The sequence below is a fragment of the Phragmites australis genome, chromosome 17 (genome assembly GCF_958298935.1).
Source record: "Phragmites australis chromosome 17, lpPhrAust1.1, whole genome shotgun sequence".
In the NCBI taxonomy this organism is placed as follows: domain Eukaryota; kingdom Viridiplantae; phylum Streptophyta; class Magnoliopsida; order Poales; family Poaceae; genus Phragmites; species Phragmites australis.
This window is the reverse complement of record NC_084937.1, coordinates 2123103-2134028: the sequence shown is the minus strand read 5'-3', so window position 1 is coordinate 2134028 and position 10926 is coordinate 2123103. Positions and strand designations below refer to the sequence as shown.

Sequence of the window (10926 nt, the reverse complement as noted above, 5' to 3'; positions counted from 1 at the left end):
TGAAGTGCCTCAGTGTCTCCCCCTCCTGTTGCTTGACGGCATGGAGGTCGCACTCCAAGTCAGGGCGTGTGAAGGTGCCCTGAAAATTAGCCATGAATTGGTGGTAGAGATCATCCCAGGAACTAATAGATCCTGGGGGTAAGTTCATAAGTCAGGAGCGGGCAAAGCCCCTTAAGGCTACATGGAAGTAATTGGCCGTAACCTTTTCACTGCCGCCCGCCGCTTGGACGGCGGTAGTGTAGATCTGGAGGAACTCGACGGGGTTGATGGACCTATCGTACTTCTCCGGTAGTTCTGGCCTAAACTTCGTGGGCCAGTTGACCCGACAGAGCTCGTTGGTGAACGCGCGGTAGCCGGTGCCGTATCCCGTGGCGCGAGCAGCGCCCTTGGGAGGCGAACGCCGGTGTGCCGGGGAACCCCAGCGGTCACGGGCCAGCATATAGGAAGCCTGATCCTCTGCCTCGGCCTCGCGCCGGGACTCCCGATGTCGCTCGAGGGTGACACGTGCATCTTCGATGGCCCTCCACTCATTCAGGTGTAAGCGGAGGTCCTGAGCTCCGATTGTGGCCAGGGGGCGGCACTCTGCCTGGAGGCCCCCCGACCGGTTCTACCGCCACCCAAAGATGGACCGGCCCTGGTTGCGCTGCGGTGGGAGGTGGCACGGGAGCTTTCGGCCAGCACCTGCTGGTGAGCTGTGCCCACCAGGGCGGCCACCTCCTGAAGCCAACGGCCTTCTGGGGTTTCCCCCGCTGTTTGGACAGGCGGGTGCCTGAGGAGTGCTTGCGCCGCAAGCAACGCACTCCCAGGGCTGGCGTCACCGAAGGTGAGCCTGCGTTGTAACGGTGCCCGACGCTGTCTGGACGTGGATCTCGCGGCAGGGGCGTCTGCCGCTTGCTGATGGTTAGGCGGCACGCCTGCGACGGCGGCGGTGGCCCTACTGGGCCCAACGCCGTTGTCCCCAAGAGAGGGGGGTGCCGGGGCGAACCGCTGCTGCAGCTGAGGAGTAGCAGAAACTGGGGCCTCCTGAGCGATGGGCTCCACTTCTTCGCTGGAGTTAGAGTCGGTGCATTGGAGACGATGTCCACCTGCCATCTTTTCTGCAGAAAACAAAGCGGACTCAGAGATGCAACCCCCTACCTGGCGTGCCAGCTGTCGGAGGATGAACTCCACAAGCGGGGATACGGAGAGACCCCTTTGAGATTCGGCCGGGGGGATGATTCTGAGTCTACCTCGTACGTGAAATAAATGGGAGTAAATGAGATGCAGGTGGAGCGGATGATCGGATGCAAGATGAAATAAATGCTCAGGGGATTTTAGACAGGTTCGGGCTGCACGGAGCGTAATACCCTACTCCTGTGTGTATGCTATAAATGCTCTGAGAATGCCTCTCTGAGGATCTGTTGTGTTACAAGGGATTTTTGTCTAAGTCTAGAGCTTCGTGCTTCTTGTTCTTCGTCAGCTTATCTCGGTTCGAAAGAAGCCGTTGTCTTCTGAACCTCTTCGACCTTTTCTTCTCCGGGGAGCCCGCCCCTCTTTTATACCCTGTCGAGGCGGTTAGCGTGCCCAGAAAGGATGGCGCGAGTTCCAAGGCACCATAAATGGAAAGCAACCATCATGGGCTGCAGTCTGATGTTACGGGGGGGGGGGGGGGGGGGTTGAAAACGCGCCCTCGTCCGGTCCTGTCGTCATCATCCCACTTTTCAGCGGGTGTAGCAAGGAGGGCCCACCGGGCAGCTACTGAGCAACCCCGCGTGCCCGCCCGTCAGAGCGAGCCTGACACAGCAGAGAGGCAGGCGATATGCCTCGAGCACTGCGACGTTATCCCAAGGAGCGCTGGATGACGCGCGATGGGACCCGCCGCATTAAATGTCCCACGCCTCCCTGCCAGGGAGTGGCAGGGGCTGACAGCAGGCGTGGGGGGAGTGGTTGGAAGTGATAGGCCATGCGCCCTCTTAAATGCAGCATCGGACCTCTCACCAATTGACACATCACCGCTGAGCCCCTGTGGGGACCACCGGCAAAGGACTTCTTAGGTCCTCGGGGAACTGTGAGTGCTCGGGGACTACTGTTCATAGCCCCGAGCACTCTCTCCTGGATATGCCTTTTCTTGGTCCTCGGAGAACTCGGGTGCTCGGGGACCACTGTTCATGGCCCCGAGCGCCCTCTCCCGGGACTGTGGTTGCTCGTGTCATCAGGGAACTCGGGTGCTCGGAAACCACTATTCATGGCCCCGAGTGCCCTCTCCCGGAACTTAGTCTTTTGGGATCTTCGGGGAACTCAGGTACTCGGGGACCACTGTTCATGGCCCTGAGCACCCTCTCCCGGAACTTAGTCTTCTCGGATCCTCAGGGAACTCGGGTACTCGGGGACCACTGTTCATGGCCCCGAGCACCCTCTCCCGGAACTTGGACTTCTCGGACCTCGGAGAGATAATCCTTGAGGGAGGGCGCCACGTGGCACTCCGCTGTCCTGGCCTCGGGACTCAGGGACCCCTGGTTCCCTTGTCACCGACAGATATATTCGATAATTGTTGGTTACTCCTGCTTTTACTAATGCTTGTTGCTTCCATTGGGCGTCCGAACAACTTGATCTAGCATTTATCTATTATACCGATATGTATTAACAGTTCCTCTTTGTGGAGATGAACCGGAAGATCCTTGAAGGACATATTAGGGTGATGATAGGAATTCACCACAACCTAAGGAACCACATATTGCAATGAAACCTAATGTATCGCTCTAATTGCTATCTTAATACTTGAACAGATACATGAGTAGGGAAGGGGGAAGGTCGATAGTAGAGCTACGACATCCTAGACTGAACTAGTATTGATATATGGGTAACATGCCTACAACAACGAAACCCAACCGAGCACTTATCTTCAATACATTTATGATTATCTCTATCTACACATGTCCCATGATCCGAAGTCTCATATGCCGGTCTTTATAATTTATTGTATATATTGCATTATTTACTCATATTTACTTTACTACTTTTGCCATTTATTGTTATTTAAGTTCCTTTATTTTCCTGTAATCATCTTCCTATCTTTATGACCTTAGCTTGTTCTCATAGGCATCCGGTTATCCTTTGACTCCTTAGGTTTGATGACCTCAAATTCTCTTTGACGAAAAAATAGCTGCATATAATCATATGTGCTTGTAGGTATCACATTGATAGCGTACGATAAATAGGATAACTACTTAGTAAATACATTTGTGCTCACCTCCACTTAATGAAATTCAGACTACACAGGTAAGGACCCATATGGGTACCAACACATCTATGGAGATGAGAATGATGAGGAGTGCTAGGTTTTAGACGCTAAATTTCTTGGCTTAACCTAAGGGCATTTTTTTTTGTTTTAGCTTATGATGTTGAACATGACAACTTGTCCCAGTAGGCCCATGAAACCTTGTCCACAAGGTGTATTATGTTTTGTACAAATCCATCAATTTCACGCGGTGTGCATTGGCAACCATGGACCACTGCAGGTATACACAGAGGGTTCCAGAAAGGAAAGTTGGGCCCTGACATCGATCTATTTGCACCTTTGATGGAGATTGACTCTTTGTTGTAATGTGAGTTAACATGATCTTATTTCATAATCAAACATGCCATAAGATTGTATACAAATGTACTTCCTAAGACAGTTGTAAGCATCCATTACTTGACGAGGATGCATCTTGCTGGAGAACCTTCAGCCCCACGCAACCTTAGTGGCAAGCAATGCAAAGTGTATATTCCAGGGGTAACATGCTCCAGGTTCAAGGCTTCCACAAGGATGATTTCCTAAATGAAAGAAAACAACAAGTTCAATAAGGGTATCAAAAAAAAAATCAAGGTATTATAATCATTTCCATGTAACAAACATACCAATAGTATTTCAATTGCAATAGTTGTGCATATATTGTATATAATCTTTTGAATCCTTTTCTTAGTTTAATATCATCCTTACTACAACAAAAATTATGCATCCCCATGCATGGTTTCATTCAGAATCCCAATGCTCTGTTTTTAGATTACTAACTTCGAGCTTGCCTTGTTTTTCCCATGTTTTGTGTGATTCCTACAATCTATGTCATCATAGTGTTTTGATCCTTGTTCAAAACACCATGACTCAATCAATAACTATGTCAATAATCCTACATGTAATTTGCAAGATATAACAAAGTTCCAATTAAAAATAATGATGCATTGGAACATAGATGTGACTTACTTGTTATGATTTCTAACATTATAAAGTACCATATAAATCTAGATACAAAATCTACACAATAGTCCGTTCATTTCTGTTTCTATTATTTTTTCAGTTAGCACATTCCTCTCGATTAAATATTATTCTAGGGGAATTACATATATATATTAATCATTAGCACCATATCAACTGTTTACATTCGAAATTTAAACATTGTTCATTCATACAAGCTATCTTATTCACTAATGAATTTCAAATTCTCATGGTGGTAATATTAATGTTGAGATAAATAATAATAATAATAATAATAATAATAATTATTATTATTATTATTATTATTATTAGAAAAATCTCTGGATTATCTAGCAATATTAGATGCTGGGATTTTTCCTTTCACCATATTTACAAAGCTATCTCAATACTTCATTAGTAAAATATGTTAGGAAGATCAGAAGAAACACAAAACTAAGAAATATTGTTTATGAATTCCAAAGATAATTTTGGATGAAACTAAGATTTATAGGACATCAAATAAAGTGAAACATCAAATAAGAAAATGTCAAATGACAAACATAACCATGATAAGCAAAACAAAACAAAACAAAATGAAAGAGGAGTATATATGCCATGAAAATTTGAAGTTGTAGGTCTTAAAATAAGTAGGTACTTATAACTCATGAATGTACTAATAGTTAATTGAGCACATAAAACTAGAAATTAAATGGAGTTGCTGAAAATGAAATGTATAGGATAATATTACCCTTTTCTCAAGAAATATTAAATGTGCTGGAATACATTCATCAAACGCTCCCACAGACAAGTAATCAACTCCTGCATGAACTAAATTATGTCAGGCTTTGAAGAAAGTAAAAGGAAGGAGTAGATGGGGGATAACACTAACAAATGCACTAGTTACGTGCTTCAGTTCAAACTAGTCACCATGTTTGATGTCAAAAGGTCCTACATTTTATTTGTTTTTCTCTACCTCAAATCCCTCTATAACATCTTATTAGTCTCATATTCTAAATTATTTATCCCCTTCTCACCGTAGGTGTCCCTGCATAATCTAGTTCTAGGCAAACAAATAGTATTTCTACCAACAAAAAAAAAGGATCATATACTTCAACGAATAAATATGATGATAACATACTAAATTAACTTACTCTTACCATATAACAATAGTATCACAGTTTCTTAACTTATATCAGCCAACATGATATATATGGCTGAGGTGATATCATGCACAAAATTGGGGCCATGAACATATTTTGTGGGTTGCTATTAGATCAAGAACTTAAAAGTTTACAAGTGTACAATGCCCTAAACAATGTTAAAAGCCTCCATATTTGAACTATTTACTTCAAATTGGAGTAGTGTGGTATTCTATTAACATAACTAGACTACTAAACTTCAGCAATGATTTTGAGAATGGACATCTTAAGGACAAAAAGATTTTACTTGTCTGTCTTTTAGTTTTTTAAGATATTATCCTTCATTTGCATATAGGCAGTTATCAATGGCTATAATATTCTTTCTATAGAGACTAATATCGATGAAAAGGATAAATATGTTTTGAAATTGAATAGAAAGATTGCCGTGGATGCAATTGGTTAATGCATTTTGACTTACCCACTAGTTTAATGTCAGTATTGTCGACCAACCATTGCGCACCATCCTCCATGAAGCCAACGTAACTTGTATCGAACTCTTTCTTCCACATGAGCTTTCTGCATAAAAACACAAGGTTGACATGATTAGTACTACTTATAATCACACAAAAATCCAATAACCCTCAACTATCACAAAAGTCCTATTTTATCACTCTTAAAAGTACTAAAGCATTCAACTTAGATCCCTCAACTATCAAAACTGATGCAAATAACACCCTTTTTATTTATGATTAGCTTTTTGCCTGCAATTGCAGGGAAACGTTTTTAGGATTTTCTTTTTCTCCATGAGCTTGAATAATGTACTTATACTTAAGCTCACTATTTAGCTACATATAATTCTACAAATCTGGCCTATTGAAAATTTGCATGCACGGTTTGTTGAAAACATCAATACTTCTTTGCTGTGTGTGATATCGAGATGATGAATACCTGTCCGTATTCAGAGTTCGAAAGAGCACACGTCGAACACCTTTAGGAATGCGTAGGGATTCCATGACAATGGCTACAAGCAGAAAAAGTAACATGTGAGTTTTTATGAATCGATATATATGCACCTGTTACACACCTACTTGTCAGGTTTGAGAAGAATTTGCAGATTTGTTAATCGTACGGGAGGCTACATGTTTACAAGCATAGAAGTCCATATCGGGTGAAAGAAGGTAGATGTTTCTCAAACACTAACTTACCTGTTATGTTTTTATCCCTGGGAACATCAACCAACAGAGCTGGTCCTGCACACCAGTTGAGAAGAGAACAATTAAGTTATATTGAAATTAGCAACTGAACAGGATCACGATGAGGAAAGTAGCTAACAGTAGAGGTTACTAAACTGGAGCTAGCTCAGAACATACAGAGCCAAACAGAGAATCAATTCACTTTCCACAAGCTATGTACAAGTACTACGTACTAGATGATGTGAAGCTCAGAACATACCGTTGAGGACGGCGAGGTCGAGCGTGTCCACGTCGAAGCCGGCGTCGTAGTAGTGCTGGAAGACGTGTCCCGGCGCGTCGACGTGCGTGCCGGAGTGCGCGGTGAGGCGGAGCTCGGAGAAGTTTGCGATGTCGGAGCCGTTGCTCATGGACCGCGCCAGCCGCAGGAACTCGCCGACGCCCTCGCCGGACTCCCACGCCGGCATGTCATCGCGGTAGTAGTGGCTGATGTCCACGATCCGGCCGCCGTCGAACTCCTCCTGCCGCTCTGGCAAAGCCGGAGATGCCACGCCGCACTCGGCGTGCGCGTAGCCCGGGTGCGCCGTCTCCCCGACGGAGGCGACCACCGCCGGAAGGAGCACCAAGAAGAGGAGGGGCAGGGGCGCGACCTCCATGGTGGTTGATTACTCTGCTTGAGACTTGGAGCGAGCACTAATTAAGCACATGGAAGTCAATGATTTCGGCATTATTTTTTTCTAGAATATGGAATAAAAAGTGTTTGTTACACCATAACCTTACTCAAGTCCCTAATCGCTCGAAAGGATAGGAGATTACAAGAATATGGAACAACGATGAAGAGACATCATTGCTTACGATTACGATCATGGAAGTCTATGATTTCGGCATCATGCAAAACAAATGAAGTCAGAGCATTAGAATTGAAAACGACAGGCCAACGGGCAGGTAAAGCAAGACTGCGACTGCAAGAGTTGTGTTTACCAAATGTAATGCCTTGGCATGCATGCCATCTACTGTCGGGACACCTTCTCGTAACTGCTGTAACATTTTTTTTTACGAGAACTACGTATCTAAAGAGAAAAAGCACCGGACCAAATACAAATACCCTTCCTCCCACACACCCCTTACTGCTTAGGTTAACTTACGCGCCACTTAATACACATATATCACGACCCAAATAACCAACTAACCCTGCATATTGTGGTTCAATTATCATTCTATCATTCTATCACTCTGTCTATATTATCATTCTACACTGCAACTGCAACAGTTGTGTTGAAAATGAGGTGTAGTGCAGCTGCTCTGGCTACGTGCATATTGTGATTCAATTATCACTCTATCACTCTGTTTATATTAGCTCATGTCCTGTTATGTATTAACCCTGCGCTACCAAGGTTGCAAAATGAACGAGTATATGTTTAGATGGGTTAACCTGGTGCATGGTTGATCTAAAGGCTGCAACTTCCAAACATATAGAGATATAATAACTATCTTGCAGTTGTCTTTCTAAGTTCAATTTACGGCTTGCAAAAGAATATTAGAACTTACTGCTTTCTTTTGTTGACTTAAAGCCATACTAGTAAAAAAGGGTATTGTTCTGAACCTACAGCTAAGGTCCTTGCTAGATGGATATACTGTCTCCTACTACTGTCAGGCTACTGTACTAACTACTGACTGTGCTTTGGGTTTCCTAATTTCAGAACAACGTGAAGAACTAGAAGTTGGGGAAGTTACCTACCTTGAGCTGCTGGTGCTTGTGCTGGAGACGAAGGAAGCTTTTGCGGCAGTTCCTGATGGAAGTGTGCAGCTCGAGCTCGGTTTGGAGAAGAGAAAGCGACGTGAAGATGAGTGCAGCGGATAGAGATGAGAGGTGAACTGGGAGTAAAACTCGATAGTCTAGAAGGAGCAAGGTAAAAGGATAAGAATGAAAAAGAAAATGGTGTGCTGCCGACTCCTCCCTTCTAGTGTTTGCCAATCGAGGTTTAGAGCTGTGTTTCTGGACTGTATTAGAGTGTTCAGCTGCCGGGTGTCCTTCCCAGGACATCTGCACCTAGATTTTTATCATGGTGAAGTCAACTAGGATCCTATTTAGTACAGCTCTAATTTTTTTTAAAAAAAAATAGCTGGCCACACTATCTGTTTAGTACAGCTCTAGCTCAAAGATCATATTAGATCTGGAGTTTGTATGATGAAATAAAGTGGTTTAAACTTTTATTTTTAATTTAAAATAAAAATCAGATGGCTCAATTAAATACCTTCAATCCACCTCCAGTTTGATTTCTTGTATCTAGAGCTGCGCCAAATAGGATAGCTTTGAGAAATCTTGGATCCGAAGATGTGAGTGGATTGAGGGTATTTAGTTGAGCCATCTGATTTCTATTTTGAATTTAAAATAAAATTTTAAATCACTTTATTTTATCATATAAACTCCAGATCCAATATGAATCTCGAGAGCTATGCCAAACATGCCCTATATATTCTAAGAATATACTGAGAGTAATAACTGCAAAAGTTGGGAGCTATTTATGATTTGTATTAAATTCAAGGCCTTAATTATTAGATGCTAGGCTCTAAAGTTGTTCAAATGGGTCGTGCCTACTGGGCTAGCTCGAGGCTCGACACTGTAGGCACGGCCCAGGCACAACACGGTCCAAGTCGAGCCAGGCCGGATCGGCACAGCACGATACCACGGGCCGTGCTTGGGCCGAGCGTATGGCATGGTGTGCTGGCCCAGCTAAGGCGGGTTGGCACAGGCACGGCTCGGCACACCGGGGCCTGTCCAGGCACGGCACGGCCCGGCAAGAGCTGTTGCACGTGGGGCTAGGCCGGCGGGGTATGGTTAGCACGGCTGGCCCGACCAGGCTAGTGGAGGCACAGCTGGGTTGACGCGTTGAATGGGCATCGCCCGGCCCGTTTGACCGTTAACCCATTTATTTTGAATTTTGTAGCTATTTGTGATCATTTGGGCTCCAAAAAATTCAATTTTTTTTTGCAAAAATCATCATTTTCCAGCTATTAATAGAGAACCACCATGTCCTTCCATTCCACACCAGCAACAACATATGTTCTCTTGTTTTCCCCTCTCATTCTTGTCTCAAAGTTCATGAGAATTTACGATAATTTAGCAAAATTAGTTTGAATTATTGCCAAAAATCCGAAAAATTCCAACACCCTCATCTTGTAGTTTTGAAGAAATCTTGGTGATTTTTTGAATCATTGTTCTTTCTTGTTTTTTCCATTGTTTGTTTGCTATTTGATTATTTCTAACTCTGAATATTTGAGTTTTCTTGTAGTGTCATTCGACATTAACTATGGATGTCGATGGTCATGATACATCTATCGATGATGGTTTTTTTCTTCAAGGACTCAAAGGGGACTACGACTCTTTTGGTAGCGGTGCTGCAGGTGACGAACCCGACGATGACCCTCCAGCAGCACCTGCATTGTCAGGCTCTACAAGTGCACACATATCAGCAAGCACCGGCTCTAAAAGATCAAGAACCACTAATTCCGAAGTTTGGCAAGACTTCGAAAAGATATATAGAGAAGAAGATGGGGTAAATGTCAGATATGCTAAGTGTTATATTTGCAAACATGAATTATCTACAAAACCCTCAGGTGGAACCGGACACTTGAAGAGGCGCGCCACAACTTGCAAGCAAAAGAGTGGAGTAGCCATAAAGTAGACAGTATTGCAGGTTAACTCCGATGGCTCTGTTCGTCATTAGGAGTATGACTCCGCCAATGCTTGAAAAGACCTATGCCGCTTCATTGCAAGAGCGAATCTACTACTCAATATCGGTGAGTCTACTGCATTTGAAAATTACATTAAGCAAGCTCATAATCCTAGATTCACGCATGTTTCTAGACAGATAACTAGTAGGGATATGATAAAATACTACAATACGTGTCGTAGTAAGCTTAAAAAAATATTGCAAACATGTATATTTTTAGTTGCTTTGACCTCAGACATATGGGCAGGTATAGCTAGAGAGGATTATCTTTGTGTGGCGACTCATTTTGTTAATAATGATTGGGAACTAGAAAAGAGAATAATAGGTTTTCTGTTGATTGACAACGCGCATACCGGTGAAAATATTGCTAAAAAAAATATCTCAAATAGTTGAAGACTTTGGTCTCGCAATGGATATTCTTACTATGTTGTTTAGTACATATACTGAATCTTTCTTGTTACATCAACATTGTGCTTGTCATATTATCAATCTTATAGTAAAATCCGATTTGAAGAGGTTGTCGCAATACCTAAATGATTTTCGTATAGCAATATCTTTTGTGAACTCCTCTAACCAACGAATTGCAGCATATAAGCAATATTGTGTTGCGATAGGTGTGTGTCCACGTAAGTTTGCTGTGGACATACCGG

General features: G+C 43.4%; 1 protein-coding gene across 2 annotated transcripts; it reads right to left on the bottom strand.

The window, feature by feature from the left end:
* Nucleotides 1–3511: 3511 nt before the first annotated feature.
* On the bottom strand, nucleotides 3512–7296 carry LOC133897794 (cyclase-like protein 4). 2 transcript variants are annotated; one of them, XM_062338618.1, is made up of 6 exons: nucleotides 6805–7293; nucleotides 6558–6602; nucleotides 6301–6373; nucleotides 5831–5928; nucleotides 4962–5032; nucleotides 3512–3795 (listed from the first exon to the last, which is right to left on the bottom strand). In XM_062338618.1, the coding sequence occupies exons 1-6, from the start codon at nucleotides 7196–7198 to the stop codon at nucleotides 3670–3672; spliced, it is 807 nt and encodes a 268-aa protein (XP_062194602.1). In that variant the 5' UTR covers nucleotides 7199–7293; the 3' UTR covers nucleotides 3512–3669. The 2 variants fall into 2 exon arrangements, with proteins under 2 accessions (XP_062194602.1, XP_062194603.1); XM_062338619.1 differs by lacking the exon at nucleotides 4962–5032 and having other exon boundaries at nucleotides 6805–7296.
* Nucleotides 7297–10926: the final 3630 nt, after the last annotated feature.

What these genes read in the sequence shown, in the direction of transcription:
- LOC133897794 (XM_062338618.1), bottom strand. Translation starts at nt 7,198, where the DNA reads ATGGAGGTCGCGCCCCTGCCCCTCCTCTTCTTGGTGCTCCTTCCGGCG. An exon ending in CGACCTCGCCGTCCTCAACG is followed by an intron (nt 6,603 to 6,804) that starts GTATGTTCTGAG and finishes ACTGGTGTGCAG; the next exon opens with GACCAGCTCTGTTGGTTGAT. An exon ending in TACTGACATTAAACTAGTGG is followed by an intron (nt 5,033 to 5,830) that starts GTAAGTCAAAAT and finishes TAGTTCATGCAG; the next exon opens with GAGTTGATTACTTGTCTGTG.